The sequence below is a fragment of the Peromyscus californicus genome, unplaced genomic scaffold, assembly GCF_007827085.1.
Source record: "Peromyscus californicus insignis strain IS unplaced genomic scaffold, ASM782708v3 Scaffold_14__1_contigs__length_90479793_seg_2, whole genome shotgun sequence".
Taxonomy (NCBI): Eukaryota; Metazoa; Chordata; class Mammalia; order Rodentia; family Cricetidae; genus Peromyscus; species Peromyscus californicus.
Window position 1 is genome coordinate 52274284 of NW_026294436.1, and position 17344 is coordinate 52291627.

Here is a 17344-nt window from a genome sequence, read left to right on the forward strand (position 1 = left end):
GTTCGGGCTGCACACTGGCCAGGCCAGGGTGGCTCACTCTCCATGGGACACTCTTCCATAGGTTTTCATTCTCTGCATCAATGCTTGCCTGGATTGGCTCAGACAATTAACATTGATGACTGTTCATTAGCTAATTATGTCTGGCTCATATTTACCGAGTGTGTTACCGACAGTTTGGACTGATCTCCTTGTGAGCCAAGTTCCGGAAAATTCTTTAGAAGATAGACTTCAAACACGAAAGGCACCCACGCTTTTTGTTCCACAGAAAATAGTGACGGCTCCGCATTCAGACCACAGTTTCTGGTTCTCTGGGGCCTTACTCAGCGAAAATCAAGAGAGGCCAGTGGAAAGCACACCAGGACAGAGACACACACATGTGCAAGCCTTTCTCCATCACTTATGACCTGTTGAACCTTTCTGAGCTTTGGTTTCGTCTTCTATTAGATTGAGAACATCAAGGCTACTTGGTGGGCCTATTGTGAAAATGGGGACTGTTTCATGAAATGTACAGGTGAATGTCTGCTTTGAGTTCCTTCCTCATTGATTCAGTTACCAAGATGCTTAGGGAAGCATCTCCATAGCAGGAAGGATGGTGGGACCCCAAACGATTTATGCTTAGGTTACACCTTCTGGACCACCCAGCCAGACAGTCTGGGGGCGTTGTCATGGCCACCATTTCCCACTCTGCCTGTTCTTCTTTCCTTCTCGGACCAACTTTACATTCAGTTAATACAGAAAGTTCTTTTACTCTCTCTGCCTGCACCAAATCTGAGACACTGTGTTGCTCTTGTGTCTTCTGCTCATTCTATAGTCAAGGTTTGCTCAGGAGCCAGTCAGCCTGTATTCAAATTCTCTGTTGTCCAAGACTGGTTCCTTTACCTCCCTGAACCTCATCCCTCACTCCCCTATAAACAGGTGTAATGGCAATACAGACATTGTAGGGCCACTGTGAAAGTTCCTCATGAGTAGCCTGTTTGAAGATGTGTGGACAGTGCCTGTCCAGGGTGAGCCCTTGGTCAATACTGACTGTCACCAACATCCTGCCCTTCCAGCTGCCCAGGCCCTCTTGCTGCTGATCCATCCTGATACCTCCTGTCCCCAAATAGCCCACATTGTGCTTATGTGATTTCCGTAAGTCTTTGCTCTCGAGATATAGGAGGTTCTCCCTCAGAACAGGGAGGCCGCCTCATGAGTCTTGGTGTCCCTCACACACATGAGATGCCAAGCCCGTCATTAGTAATCAAGAATCAGTGAGCTAGTGTCAGATGAACCCTCCCTATGAAGCGCTTTTCTGTGTTACTCATTTTGACTGGGGCTATATTCTCTCCAATAGAGTTGGGTGTAGCCAAAGAAGGGCTTGGCAACCTTTTGGTCTTAAATGACTCTTACTGTATTGGCATTGGAGTGCTGGCTTCATGACCCTTACTGCCCTGCTGGCTTGCACCTTTCAGCCTGTGCCCGTGCTGAATAAGGGATTGTTTCCAGGGGTGCAGCATTGTTCTGCCTGTCCAGAGGTGTAGCAGGTGCAGGCTCAGAGTTGCAGGCTCATCTGTCAGTGTGAAAAGCCGATGGCCTTGACGGCCTTGGCCTGGAGAATACAGAGCCATGACTTCTGGTTGTGTGTACAGGAGACCTAAAAAATGGTGCGTGTGTTGGGGGGCTCTCTATTTTCCACCTTTTATATTGGCATCTTTCCACCCACACTAGAATTCATGATCCTAGAGTGGACATGGGATCTACATGGACTCTGGGAAGGATGAGAGGGGCTTTACATAACTAACCTGGGTATGAACTCTTTCATTTTTAAACAGCTGCTTCTGCAGTCGGCAGTGATCGGCTTCCGGTTTGGCTTTCTGTCCTCCTCTGCCTCTGCTGTTCAAATTTGTAATTGCTGCCAGGAGAACCAGGCTGGGTCTTGGTGTGGCTCTTAGACAGTACAAGTGGGCTCTCAGGAGTCTAGCCAAGGGCTGCCAACCAACCACGAAGGAAAGCAGGCTGTTGACCCTGCACCCCTGTACTCTGCTCTGTGAGCACAGTCCTGTCTCCCCCAGAGAGCTCCCGTCTCCTGAGTCCAAGGGACACTGCAGGGGTTCCAGTCCTCTCGGACAGCTGCAGTGCAGGACCATCCATCCCATGCAGATGGTGTCAGACCCCTCCGTGGAGCCCTCTCCTACTTCCTGCCTGTTTCTGAGTTCCCAGGAAATGCTGGATGCTCCGCACTTCACCATTGCTTAGAGCACCACACCTGCTGTCTTCTGGGAACCTCTCAGCACAGCGGCCTTCATGGCTGCATCTCCCAAGTCTCACATGCACACAGCCTACCCTCGGCTTCTTGCTGTACCTGCTCTGTCATTCCCTCCGAGCCCCTGCTGCCCTGCCTTGCTGCCCTTCTTCCCTCTCACCCCTACTGCCCCACTGGTCTCTGCCACATTTCTCACAGAAGAAGTGGACATTGAGCTACAAATGGGTCTATTTATACTATACTATGTAACTCAAAACGGCATTAAGGTGCATGAATCAGGAAAATATGGAGTTCTAAAAGAGACCCAATTTAGTTCAGTGTGGGAAGATAGAGGTGGGTGGATCAAGGAAGGTGTCCCACAGGAAGCGATTCTGAAACGCTGCAATTCACGCTTACCCATGGATTACACACAGAAAGGGTGCTTTCTCCCAGAGCACACGCTAAGGCCCTGGGGCAGAGATTGACATGTGTAAGAACTGTATGAAAAGCTAATGGCAGCCGAGTGCTGAGAGCATGGGAGAGTGTGAAATGGGATGAAGCCAGAAACTAGATTGTGCAGGTCTCTGAGGAAAAAGTTAAGGGTTTGTGTTGTGCTCTAGTGACAAGGAGAAATCTTTCAGGGGTTGTACACCAGGAAGGCCACCTGGCCAGCATGACCCCAATTTCAGATGAGCCCCTTGTCAGCCCCTCTGTCTCCCACCCTAGGGGAACCAGGTACTGTGGAATAAAGCGCACGGCCCTCCAGAATGAGGAAGGTGGGAAATCAGAAAGCCCATAAAAAAGCATCAAGTGATGGGAATGGTCTGTCCAAAGCTGGACACCTCTTGATAAAGCCTGAGAATTGTAAGCATAATCTTGTGCTCAAATGTGTCGCATGGTGCCCTGGAAGAGGACAGCACTATCCTGTGTTTCAGCTTAGGACACTGAGGCCTGGTAGAGCCTCGGCAACGAAGTTATACAGCTGAGTAACAGGCCAGAACACAGACCCAAAACTGATTCCGAGGCCAGCGTTATATCTGCCCCACCCAGCAGGCTCTGCACGCAGTCCCCAGGGAAGACCCAAGTAGAGAAAAGCACCTTGTGGGTGTTCCTCAAATTCCCTCAGTAGCTTGAAGTCCTCCCCCACATGGAAGGAGCCTCCTGATTTCAATTGAATGTCTAAAGAGTTGTGAGGTTCCTGAGGCCGGTGTTGCATGCTGGCTCCCCTGCTGGCTTTCACACTGGCATCAGAATCACCAGAGCAGAGACTTGAACCCTCCAAGGACAAAAGCCAGCGCCCCTGAGCCTTTGAAGGAGAGGAACAACAGCCTGAGCAGAAGGGCCTCCCAGAACCTGCAGGCTGGCTCTTACTAAGAGATGCTTCTGAACGGCTGCCCAGGGAGGAAGCTTACTATGCTGGCACCCCACAACCTCCGCTGGCCTTCCTAGCACTCATTCCTCCATCCATCCTCTGTGGTCACTGATATAGGACCTATGCCTGCCAGGAATCAGGTCACAGGCATCTTTGTGTCCCTCCGCACACACTGCCTTAGACACACAGGGCTTAAATAATGGCTTGTTAAAGGGGTGAGCCCATCGATCCACAAGCACAGTGGATGGGAGGACGCAGATAAATAATGCAACTTGTAGAAACTGAAAGCTGAGTCGGTCACGTGGGAGTCTCCCACGCGGATCTTAAGTCTCAGCTCCCGACACAGCTGAGCCAGTGGACCGAAGTTACCTGATGCCCCTCCGTCCTAGCTACAGCATATTTGCAGGCCAAGGCCAGCGGTGCCTCCTCCACCAGCACTGGGGAGCACCAAGTTAAGCACCCACCACGGTGCAGTGGGTGAAGGATCGAGGGGCTGAAGGAATGCTCCTTGCCCTCCCTGGGGGCTTTGCAGTTGCATGAATGAGGATACTCAGGGTAGCTTAACTCCGGCTGTCATCCTGGACATCATGCAAGCTCTCTAAGGCCCAGTGTCCTCCTGTGCAAAGTGGGAATGGTGATGGAGTAGCCACATAGGGTGTCGCTGTGGATTAATCGAGAGCAAGCAGGTGAACCGTTCGCATCCACAATAGCTGCCGGGCCTCCCGTCTAAAAGGCTACTGTGTGGTGCCAGTTAAGCACCCTGAGAAAGCCTGCAGCCTCCCTAGCCCCCTCCCAGTTTAGAGTTTGCCTTGTGAATGCCTCTGTCCCTGCATGGATGCCAGTGCGGGTCCCCACCTCTGCCCACCTTAGACAGGTACCCGCTCTGTGTACCGGGAGGATCTTTCCACAGTCCTGTCATCATGGGCACGCACAGCTGTGAGCACCCTAGTAGTTCCTGCCCAGGCTGAGCTGCAGCTGCTAACCCCTCACATCTGGGGCCCTGCCCAGCAGGCGGTGAAATGCTTCATGCTGAGAACACCAAGTGGAAAGTTAATGAAAACAATAAAGCCTGCTTTTGAAATCTCTGCCACTAGACACCCCTCCCCCCCCCCCCCCGCCTCCATCCTCCTGGTTTCCCTGCCTGCCTCCCTCCTCTGTTTCGCATCCATGAACCTGGCCCCTCCTCACACCTGTCCTTCCCTCCTGGGTGCCCTTTGGCCATCTTCCCACCTTTGGTACCAGGGAAACAAGTCAATGCTCCCAGGAGCACTGCCTGAGCCCTGTTCCTCTGGCACCCTGGCCTCCCCGGGGAACATGCCTCAGCTCTCAATGTTGTTACCTGTGAAGAGAACCAGTGCTTTGGGGATGGTGGGGAGAGGATGAGGTTAGGGGACCCAGGCCTGTACAGCCTTTGATACTGACTGAAGAGTGTGTACTGTGGAGTCAGTGCCGGGTCCCTCCCAGCTCTGCAACCTCCTTGCTTTGTGACATTATTGAGCGATTTTCCTGAGCTTCAGCTCCCTTGTGAAAGAAAACAAAACAATGTGCCTGCTGTAAGGTTGCTGTGTGGACCGTTTGGTAGAATGCTTGGCACACAGGAGCCTTCAGTAAGTATCGGTAGTGACAATATCATAACGCGTGACTGTTGAGGGTCCCGCCCTCTGTCTGCCCCGATCATCTCAACTCAGTCACCCCAGCTATATAGCTCTCTGACTTTGATTTCATTTCTTGGCTTCCAGACTTTGGAAGTCTGCTAGACCACTGAGGCCAAGGAGCCTCAGCCTAGACTGCTCGACCCCTAGGTCCTCAGATCTTGTCCCTCCTCAGGGCCACCCTTGGCTTGGGGACCCAGAGCTAGGGTTCGCCAGGCTCTATTCTGGTCCACCAGCCTTTTGGCCCATCTTTTCCCCGTTCCACTTGCCCCAGAAACAAATGTCTCTTGGTACAGCCTGACCCCTCTTGTCCTTTCCAGAGGGGGATTGGCAAGAGTACAGGGGGTCATCACCTCCCTTCCCCATGTTGTGGAGCAGCTAGGGGATCCATGAGCCTCCCATAGCTAGGATCAGAGGAGCGGGGTTAAACATGGTGACAGTGAACATGTCCTGGTCATGGTCACTTCTCCCTGGACCACTGATGCTCTAGTAGCCACTGAGGCAGGAGAGGGTGAAACACTGTCCTAGTGGTGCCTCTGTTCCCTGCTACCACCTGGGGACCAGGAAACTGTTCTGCTGTGCTCATCCGGATAAACATCTAATGACTCCCTTTGCATCCTGGGGATTTGACAACCATGTCTCCATCAATATGTTCTTGGCCTTGAAGATTTGTTCTCCTTAATCAGATGGGGAAAAAAATCACAAGGACTCCTGGTCCAACTAATCTGAAGAAGCCCGTTCTGACCTCAGCTTTTAAAGCTAACACACGTTTAGGTCCAGATGTCAAGGCTTGACAGAGTGGTTCTCCTTCACACAAAGGCTGCTGGGGTCCTCATCCAACCATTCTTTCTGTTCATTGTCACCAGCAGATGACTGGCACCATTGCATTTAACCACAAAAATCTAGCCATATCTTTACAAATAGTTATACAGCAGATGCTCTGTGCTGAAGCTGGCACCAAGATTGCAGGCCCAGACTATGTCAGGGTACTACAGTGGAGTAAATGGGGAGACCCCACCATGTCCACTTCTAAGGATCCCCTGGAAGATTTCATACTAGGCACACTTGGATGTTGTAAAAGCAAATAAATGACCAAAAAGAAAGAGAAAAAGGGGTGTGGGGAGAGAGAGAGATTAAAAGAGGTTGAGTGTCACAGTGCCCTAGATTATGGCAGGGACTCTAGGAGAACCCTAACTTTGGGGATGCAGGAAGTGTGTAGGCAGAGTGGGACCTCCATCCACCACCTGGCACTTGGAGAAATCCATCAGAGTTCAGATCCACAGCGTTTTCTCAGCTGTAGACAGTCCAGGAAACTCAGAAGGAACCAGAAGCCTGGAGAGGACAGTGACTAGACACCTGGGCCCAGGGAGGCACCCCTGAGCCCCAGAGGCCCTAGAGCCCAGGAGAGCCAGTTCTGTGGACTCTTGTTTTATGAGATGAACGGCTTGTCTCTTGGAAACAGGCACTGCATGTCTGTTTATTTGAAGGCACAACTTCTCCCCTCTGCGGTCCTCAGAACCGAACTCTCTCAGCACCAAGACCAAAATCTTGAGTCAAAGTCCAGAGGTGCTAGCCCAAGACTTGTCTGTTCAGGTGTGTGTTTTGCCCCCTTGGTGGGACGTGTAAGAAAATGGGGAGTGAAAGAGCTTGCCAAGAAGTCTGAACTCAAGAGGCTCTCAGAAGGAAATGAGCAAAAACCTCTGAGCAGGTAGTTTTAGGACAGTAACCTTTCCCCTGTGAAGTGTTTGTGGGGTGTGTGTGTGTGTGTGTGTGTGTGTGTGTGTGTGTGTGTGTGTTTTCTCGGCCTTCTGTGTCACTCACAAAGTTGAACATAATGTTGGAACAAAGTCGGTACTCAAGGTTTTGGAAACATGTGCTTTCTTGGTGGTGTTCCGTGACTGGGTCATTTCTCTATTTCAACGTCCCCACTGAACAATAAATAAAGTGTGGCTGTTTACCCTCCTTTCACCTCCTCTGGATGAAAGTGAAACACTGCAATCCCATCTGCATAAGGGGAAGAAAGTTCCCTTCAAGGATTCTCAGGCCACAGTTAGTCAACATTGGTTTGAAAAGAGCAATATACATATTAGTACCCACTTGTAAAGTACCTTTAACCACCAACCACTGCTTCCTCTTGGTCCACACAGCACCTGTGCATGAACAGTTCTTTACTTCTTTGAAAGAACATCTGGATCATCATCATCTCATGGACTCTGAGTTCCTTGAGGATTGGGGGAAAAAACCGCTCCTTGCCTGCCACTAGGCTTTGTGGTGTTAAGGGACCAAAGGGCCTGTGGGCATGATCCTTGTAAGAGCACAGGCTGGGTCTGCAGACTTGCCCTGCAGGCATGACTAAGCACCCTTCTGTGTGCAAGGCTGCCAGCTTGTGCAGCCAATGGGTGGAAAAGGTGCTTAAAACTGGAGTGAGAGGCAAACCATCCTCAGACGTGACCCAGAAAACTGGCCACGGACCTGAGATCGCAGGGCTGTCAAATAGAGAAGCCAGCAGAGGTCGCTGATAGATGACCTCCACATGCTGAAGGATAAGCACATCCCGAGGTGTTATGGTGTTAGAGAAACTCAATATAACTGGGCATGAGGGTGGCGAATGAGAGAAGCCTCCACTTAAACATGAGGCCCCTGCCAGGACTGTGGAATCTTGGAAAACATGGGAAATTTTCTTTTCCGCAGTAGAAGGGGAAAAAAATGTCTGCCTGTGTGCCAAAGAGAAACGGATGTGGTCAGAAAGGAAGGAGGCAGAACAGGAGGTGGGTGGCTGGTGTTTACAGGCTTCTCAGAGTCTGACATAAACAATGCAGGATGAGGAAAATCCTAATTTTAAAACTTACTCTGCAGTCATGGTGCAAACCATCCGAGAACTGGGACATGGTCCAGGGCCAGGGCCAGGGCTGGGAACTGGTGGCTGAGGAGCTGAGTGACTTTGTGACTTATCAGGCCTGGGCCGCCACCACCACCACCACCACCACCACCACCACCACCACCACCACCACCGCCACCACAGCCCCCTCCGCCACAGCCCTGAGCCAAGCCCTTACCAGCTCCACACCTCTCCTTCTTCAGCAACCTGACAAGGCCTAAGGCCAGATCCTGTCAGGGTGGAGTTGGGAGGGAAAGGTGCTACAGAGCCTGACCTGATAGAGAGCCTGCGGCTTCCGGGACGAAGTCGTTCTCTCCAGCACTAGGCATAGAAAAGCTTGAGTCCTCAGAGTAGACGCCATTCTCTTCGACAGAAAGACAATTCCTTAGGCTCTACCAAGGAAGATTAAGAGTGAAGGCCTGAGCCTCCCCCTCCACCCCACCCCACCCACCCCCGCCACCTGACCTCTCCCATGTAAGCTCAGCAGAGTTAACCTCAGCAGCTGGTATCCCTGTAAAGAGCGGGCTCATGCAGTGGTTAGACCAAAGACTCAGCACAGTACCAGTAGTGAGGATGTCACAGTCAGCGATGATGGGGTGACGCCCTCAGAACTGATATCAACTCCACAGGGAGAACAGGACGGTGGTGGTTCGGTGCTCTGCCAACATTGGCCCTTGAAGGAGGCGTAGGTAAACCTGGCCTGCCGGGGTGAAGGTTCTGTGAGGAGAAGGAGGAGACTGGCTAGTACTTGTACCAGAATGTCTCGATGTTTTCATTCTAATATGGCCATAGCAGTGTGTGCCAGACAATGTCATCCACGACTACTGCTCTTATTTCTCGGGAGTGCAGGGCCATTTTGCAGCAAGGAAGCACTGTGGGAAAGCAGGTGATACAGACTCAGACTTCTGATTCCCCAGTCAGTTCGGACCCTCCCTAGCTGGATGACTTTGAGCAAGTTTCCTGTCCAACACTGCCACCCAGCCCCCAGCTCCTCAGTGGTTTCTCAGGATTAGGAAGTGTAGAGTGGCCATTCCCAGAGAAGCTGCTCTGTCCTGTCCAGCCCCTTGTTCATACCGGGGACACTGTCCAGGTCAGAGTGCACCTGCACCTTAACTCCGGAGATAGTCATTCGAATGAGATGTTTAGCATGAGCTGTGGGGTGGAGATTTACTTCCTCTAGAAGAGAGGCAGAAAGCGTGAAGGTGGCAATAATCAATGTTTTCATTATTAGGCCCATTGGCGGGTGCATTAGCTGTGAGCTTTGGGTCAATGGCTGATTGTTTAAAATGAAAACACTGTTTATCACAGTGAAGAGAAAGGTTTTGGGAGAAAGCAGAGAGTGAGGTGATAACTAACAATGGCAGAGAATGGCATCCAGAGCGTTTGTTCATACACCAACCCTTGGTTTTATTTTTGCAATAACTCCCAGATGAAGGGAATGCCCGGAGCTGTTTTTTCTTCCCATTTTATACACGGGGAGACCGAGGCTGACGGAAGGATTTGCCTGAGGTCAGCTACATCCTAAGAAACTGTAAAGAGATAGAAAGGAAAAGAGAGCAAAAGATCGAGCCGTCCAGAGTTAAACTGTCGGAAGGTGAGACGAACCCAGCAGAGGATTGTCTCCCCGGGAGGGAGATGTGAACTTAGGGAGGAAACAAGGGGCGTCGCAGATACACCGGGTCCCTGGAACTGCACTCTGAGCAACGGACACAGCAAGCATGGCCCTGTCTCACTCTTCCGCGGAGGAGTGGGGAGCTTTAAAGCCTGAAGCCGCATTATGAGTGAGCGCAAGGGCAAGGGTAGGTTGTCAAACACAGACCCCAAGTGTGTTCCCTCGGTGAGCGCTGTAAACACAGGCACGCTCCGCTCCTCAGAGTGACGCTTGGGCTGTATCCCTTCTTGCGTCTGTACTGTGTGATTGGCTCCCAGAGCTCAGAGTCTACCTTGGTAGTAGCTTTCTGATGTGACCCTTCCTTACCTTCAGCCGCCAGCCCAGGGGAAGGTCCCATTAAAGGTTCTGTGAGCCGGGCTCGGTGATGCTGGTACGCATGTGTGATCCAAGCCCTTGGGACAGGAGTGGAAGCAGGAGGGTCCACAGTTTAGGGCTATCCTCAGCTCATACACAGCACCTTCTCATCTAGCCTGGACTGCATGAGACCCTGTCTCAAAACAAACAAACAAAAAAAACTAAAAAAAATAATCAATAGATAATCAATAGATATAACCTGCTGCGTTGCAAATGCTCCTATTCATCCTTGCAATCTCTCCCTGCAACACGCCAATTCTCCTTTTAACCTGACTCTTCTGGCACAGCCTCCAGGGCATATTCCTCCAGTCTGAATGTCAAAGCCCATTATTCAAGACACCCATCAAGGTGAGACCACCCTAACCACTGCCTCTCACCTGTCAGGCTGAGACCACCCTAACCACTGCCCCTCACCTGTCAGGCTGAGACCACCCTAACCACTGCCCCTCACTTGTCAAGCTGAGACCACCCTAACCACTGCCCCTCACCTGTCAGGCTGAGACCACCCTAACCACTGCCCCTCACCTGTCAAGCTGAGACCACCCTAACCACTGCCCCTCACCTGTCAGGCTGAGACCACCCTAACCACTGCCCCTCACTTGTCAAGCTGAGACCACCCTAACCACTGCCCCTCACCTGTCAGGCTGAGACCACCCTAACCACTGTCCCTCACCTGTCAAGCTGAGACCACCCTAACCACTGCCCCTCACCTGTCAGGCTGAGACCACCCTAACCACTGCCCCTCACCTGTCAGGCTGAGACCACCCTAACCACTGCCCCTCACCTGTCAGGCTGAGACCACCCTAACCACTGCCCCTCACCTGTCAGGCTGAGACCACCCTAACCACTGCCCCTCACCTGTCAGGCTGAGACCACCCTAACCACTGCCCCTCACCTGTCAGGCTGAGACCACCCTAACCACTGCCTCTCACTCTTTCATACATTCACGTCCCCAAGTCGTCCCTCCTATTTCCTGGACATGCCGTCTCATGCTTAATGTTACTTTGGCCCGTGATGAAACCGCCCCCTGAGAAGGCTTGTCTCCAGCTCCCGCAGCCCATTTCCTCTGCAACGCTCCCGCCCCCCCCCCCCCCAAGCTCTTGTCTTTGTGGATCTCTACACATCCGGAGCCAGCAGCACTTGGGAGTTTATGCTACTCATTTTCATATGTTTGCTATGTGCTGGCAAAAATAGTCTCTGAAATACATTCATGCTTACTAATTCACTCATTTTAAATGTGGCTTGCCTCCCCCCCGAAGACAAATAACGTTCAGTGCAAGGTGTGCAGCTATCCTAATAATAGATCCTAGATGAATAATAGATGTTAGGATTTTTAAAAGCGAGCAAATATATGAAGTGTAGGGCTGTGATGAAAGATTCTGTTGTGCACAAGTTCTATAAAACCCTATGCATAAAGGCATGAAAATGATTTAAATACAATATTTAATCCTTTGAGAAATATTAAGGTTTTAAAATATATTTTATTAATTCTTTGAGATGCATACGATGTATTTTGATTATATTCATCCTTTCTGCTCCCCACCCCCGGACCTAATTCCTCCCAGATCCATCCCTCACTCCCCATCCTTCCTCCTACCTTCATATTGTCTGTGTGTGTGTGTGTGTGTGTGTGTGTGTGTGTGTGTGTGTGTGTGTGTTTAACAGACTGAATCCAGTTTGTGGTACTCATATAATCATGGATGTGGATCCATCCAAGAAATAATAAGTTTTAGCTGTATGACAGCTGTGAACTATATACTGATTCAAAAGTAAGTCACAATTCCAAGGAAATTGACATCTCATGAAGAAAGAGCCATAAAAACTAAAAGTTAAAATGTCATCTGGCACCTGTCGATCTGAACACAATCCTAGGTTGGTGAAAATATTGATCTTCCTGTGGGGGAGTGGCTCCTGATGATTCTCAAAGGATGAGTGGCTAGACATAGTGGACTTTTATTAGGAGGGAGAGCAGTGTGAGCAGAGGGTGTGACAAGAGCTAAGGAGTGAAGGAGAGAAACAGCATGACACATGGAAGTCAGAGAGGACAGGTCACAGTGAGCCAGGTCTGCGCCGCGAGGGAATTCAAGTTTTATCCTGAGTGACCCAGGGATTTCCATGTAAAAGAGTCATAGAAGCATTTTACATACAGAGCAAACAGGTTTGAGAACTTGTTCCACCTGCAAGATGAAGTGGAGGGACCTCAGCACTGGATGCAGAGACCCGTTAGTGGACAGTAGACCGTTTAGGAGATGCTCAAGGCTTGGATTAAATGATAGCAGTGAGAGGTGGATAGAGAAAAGGAAGTAAATCCACACGGGACTTGTGGGGCAAAAGTCACAAGATGCTGTGTGGTGGCTATGGTGATCTATGTGAGGAGTGGGAAGAGTCAAACATGGCCCTCACTTCTGACCTGAAAGGTTGGATGCAGCAGAGAGGGGAAGGTTCAGCTCTAAGGTAGAGTGGGCAGTTCTCTTTGGACCCATGTGGAACCTGAAGTGCCTGCAGCCTCCTGGTCACAGAAGTCCTCTTAATGGCTGAGGGACTCCAAGCTACCATTGGGAACTTTGCAAAGACCTCTCTGAAAACCATTGCCAGGGACCATAGCCAGTGCCATCTCAGCTTCTACCAGGTGTGCATTTTATAGGCAAAGCTCTTCCAAGCCACTGCCTGGGAATAAATATTTCATTTTCATAGAAGAAATAAAAATACAATAATGTTCTGACAGAAAGCTACTCCCCTTCACTAGAGTTTTGTCATAATGAATTTGGTTATTTCCTAAATTAAGCCACCCCTCCATGTTGTCGATAGAGATAGCTATTCCATGGGCCGTGGGAGAGATCCCACTTTCAACTCAAGCAACTCTAAAACAGAAGCCACAATGAGAAGTGTAGCCTGCTAAGGTCACGAACCTAAGACTACACTCAGCCAGACAGGTCCTTGCTGGGATGTGGTGCCTAAGAAACTTAGGACAGTCATGCGTTCCATAGCATCCTATGAGACAGATTTCTTCCTTCTCTTCTGAGACAGGTACACTGTGCTCCTCATTACATCATCTCCACTTGTGAGAAAATCTAGAACCAAACTAAGTTTTATTATCTTCCAACCAGATTGACCTCTAAAGCGTGGGCTCAAGTCTCTGCCCTTGGCTCTGGGCTGGAAGATAAAGGCAAAATGTGAATGGTAACTCAGCTATAGACAAAGGGATTGGATTGACCATCAAGATACCCAGTCCCAAAAAGGTCAGCATTTTAGTACAGTAAGGAGTGCATCCACTGGAAACAGAATTCTCCAGACTAGATGTAGCTAGAGTTTTCCTGCCTGGCCCACAGTCAGGACAAATCTCTCTTCCTGCCAGTCCCACAGCCACTCAGAACCGACCAAGTAAACACAGAGACTTATATTGGTTACAAACTGTATGGCCGTGGCAGGCTTCTTGCTAACTGTTCTTATATCTTAAATTAATCCATTTCCATAAATCTATACCTTGCCTCGTGGCTCGTGGCTTACCGGCATCTTCACATGCTGTTTGTCATCGTGGTGGCTGGCAGTGTCTCTCTGACTCAGCCTTCTACTTCCCAGCTTTATTCTCCTCCTTGTCCCGCCTATACTTCCTGCCTAGCCACTGGCCAATCAGTGATTTATTTATTGACCAATCAGCAACACACTTGACATACAGACCATCCCACAGCAACTAGAGACACAGCACAGTTGGCCATGAGAAGGGCAGGGGAGCAAGCCTGATCTCGCACTGCTGGGAATGCCTGTCCTCTGGCCACTCAGAAAGTGTCAGAGTGCTTAGCCACTGAAGTTTGGGAACAGTGTCCAGTGACGGACATTGTCTTGGCCCCTTAGTTGGGGCACAGTGACCCAATGTTGTCATTTCATGAGCCTAGCAAGCCAATTAGCCAACTGATTCTCTATCATGCTAACTCGTGCATAATTATACTACTCTCAAACAACACACACTCCTTTCTGTACAGTAAGAAGTGGCTATATATATATATATATATATATATATATATATATATATGTGTGTGTGTGTGTATTTAGGAATATATATGTGTGTAGCAACAGTTGATTTTAAAAAGAGGCCATTAATATCAAAGAGAGCCAGGAGAGATATATAGGAGGGTTTAGAGGGAGGAAAGATGAAAATGTTATTATATTATAATCTGTGTGTGTGTGTGTGTGTGTGTGAGAGAGAGAGAGAGAGAGAGAGAGAGAGAGAGAGAGAGAGAGAGATGTGGTGCCAGGCATAGTGGTGAACACTTTTAATCCCAGCACTTAGGAGGCAAAAAACCACACAGATCTCTGAGTTCAAAGCCAATCTGGTCTACATAGCAAGTTCCGAGCCACCTGGGGCTATATAGAGAGACCTTGTCTCAAAAAGGAAAGAAGAAACAGAGGGAGGGAAGAAACAGAGGGAGGGAGGGAGGGAGGGAGGGAGGGAGGGAGGGAGGGAGGGAGGGAGGAAGGGAGGAAGGAAGGAAGGAAGGAAGGAAGGAAGGAAGGAAGGAAGGAAGGAAGGAAAGAAACACGGCAGCTACAGATCGATCTGGGAACCCCGTCTGGCACAGCTCAGCAGCCTGTGTGTGAGATGAGTACTTTTTGACTTTGCATCAGGTCAGTCTCTGGTCCTTAGCTTCTGCCAACCGTAATACACTACAATTATTCTCAACAGCCATCGAGGACATGAAGACAAGAGAAAAGCCTCTTGCAGCTGTTGGGCTCCCCTCCTCCCCAGGCGGTCCAGGCCTCCCTTCACTGATGATGGGATGACTGGCATGGAAAGTACCATGGGGGTAGCCAGAAGCAGCAGTTAGTCGTTTCCATGTTCCCTCATAGGGAATGCTGAGATAGTATCAGTATCAGCTTGAGCACGGAACTCCCTTTCCTACCATTTGGATAAGCCCTGCAGGATCTTCTGTCATCTCTAAGGGGAAAGAACTTTATGTCAAACAAGGCCACCACCTCTTAGATAATAAATGGAAAATTCACCATTCTTTGATTATTGAATTATAGGCATTATTACCAAGCTTTGCTATCATTCCTGGTTCCAGGGGTAGAAATATGTAGAATGCCGCTATTAGGGTCCAGTCAAATGCCCCATGACCGTGCTAAGGGCTATGAGTTAGATCATTGTACAGCATAAATTCCCTTTCCTCTGGCTTCTTCCATTGCCGTGGGTACTTGGAAGCAGTATGATATGGTGGACCAGATCACAAACTCCAGAGTAAAACAATCCAACCTCTGAGCACCTGTAGAATCTGTAGGACACTTGATATATACCAACATTTTTAAGCCTCTACCCTCTCGTGTGAAGAAAAAAAATAGAAATAAAATCTATTTATAATGTGGAATCTTTTGAACATAAACTGCGATAACAGAGTACTTAACACGGTGGTTGGGGGGGGTAAGTACTCCATAACTATCAGTCATGACCACTATGATTATCATCATATGTACCATCCCCTGGGAGGAGATACATAGACTGAGAATGGCCACATGTTCTTCTCTGTTGTTCTGTGCAAGGATGAGAGATGGACAGGAAATGTAGAAAGGTACTCAGAATGGCAAGGTCACAAACAAGGCAATGAGGATTCCAGCCAGGACACTAAGCCAAGGGGAGAGCAGCATGTGACGGAACGTGCATGCCAGCCTACAGCACAGTTTCCACAAAGCGTTTTAGCTTTAGTGGAAAAGTGAGCAGTACTCCATCACAGCTTTTCTTTGGTCTGTTTTTTTTTTTTTTTTTTTTTTTTTTTTTTTTTTTTTTTTTTTTTTTTTTTTTTTTTTTTCCTGAATGCTGCTTTGGTTTAATGGTAGAATTTAAAGATGCTGTGTTGAATAGAAATTCTACTACTGTGGCTTTTCTAAGAAATTAATATAATGTTGAACTTTCTTTTACCCCTTCTTTCCTTTCCTCCTGTTACATCCTTTCAGATGCATTAAATTTCATATCACCTCTTCCGGAGGTCAAACTTTATTCAAACACATTCTCCCCCAAGAAGGTGCATCCTGTCATGGGTTGCCTCTAAACGGCTCATCGCCATCATTCCCATGAGTCAACAGCTATTTGCGGTCTTATGGATATTTCTTTGGGGTTGTTTTCCATTAGATCAGCTAGACTTTTATTTGACTTACTTGGGCACTGTGTTTTATTTCCTTTTGATCATTTTTTTTTCTCATTTAATCCTGATACAGCCCAGGACAGACCTTTTTGACCTAAATTCCCCCTCCCAACTTCCTATTTCTCCCAATCTGACTGTGTTAGTAAGTGGTAGGCACCTGTCCAACTTTAAAAAACAAAATTCATTCAACCTCCTCTTGTGTATCCCTTCTGCTTTACCAGGTCCAGCTGGGAACTGCCTGACTTGAGGGAAGGGAGAGTGAAAGCCATCAGTGACTCGGATGGGGTGAGCTACCCCTGGTACGGGAACACCACAGAGACTGTGACCCTGGTTGGCCCCACCAACAAGATCTCCAGGTTCTCCGTCAGCATGAATGATAACTTCTACCCCAGCGTGACATGGGCAGTGCCCGTGAGTGACAGCAACGTGCCACTTCTCACAAGAATCAAGAGGGACCAAAGTTTTACCACCTGGCTGGTGGCCATGAATGCCACCACGAAGGAGAAGATCATTCTGCAGACCATCAAGTGGAGGATGAGAGTGGACATTGAAGTAGACCCTCTTCAGCTGTTGGGTCAGCGAGCCCGGCTAGTGGGCAGGACTCAGCAGGAGCAGCCCCGGATTCTGAGCCGGATGGAACCCATCCCCCCTAACGCACTAGTGAAGCCCAATGCCAACGATGCCCAGGTCCTCATGTGGAGGCCCAAGCGGGGGCCGCCTCTGGTTGTGATACCTCCTAAATAGAAGCAGACTGCCCAACTGTGTGTGGAACACATGCCACTGAGGCACACAGTGGGGTTGCCAGGGAGGGGGCAGGAGCCAAACTGAGTTTCTGAGCCAAAGCAGACCTCTTGGTTTGCCAGCCTCTGCAGCTACTTGTGAAGAGTACAGCTGCTCCTTGGGTGGGAGAACCATAACCCTTAGGAAAAAGCCCCTTCCTCTTAGGAATAAAGAAATCACTGATTTGACAGACTTGCTGTGATTCCCATGCAAGTAGCCATATTTTGCAGCTGACCGGGATGATTCTTTTCTTTGAACTATTGACCATTTCTTTCCTGTGAGAT

General features: G+C 49.3%; 1 protein-coding gene across 1 annotated transcript in view; it reads left to right on the forward strand.

Annotated features, from left to right (window-relative positions):
• Positions 1 to 17252, forward strand: part of Fam78b (family with sequence similarity 78 member B) — a 78261-nt gene extending 61009 nt beyond the window's left edge. Inside the window, exon 2 of the mRNA XM_052737492.1 lies at positions 16502 to 17252. Coding sequence (XP_052593452.1) covers positions 16502 to 17024 — 523 coding nt within the window. The 3' untranslated portion in view covers positions 17025 to 17252. The remainder of the gene's footprint in view (positions 1 to 16501) is intronic.
• Positions 17253 to 17344: the final 92 nt, after the last annotated feature.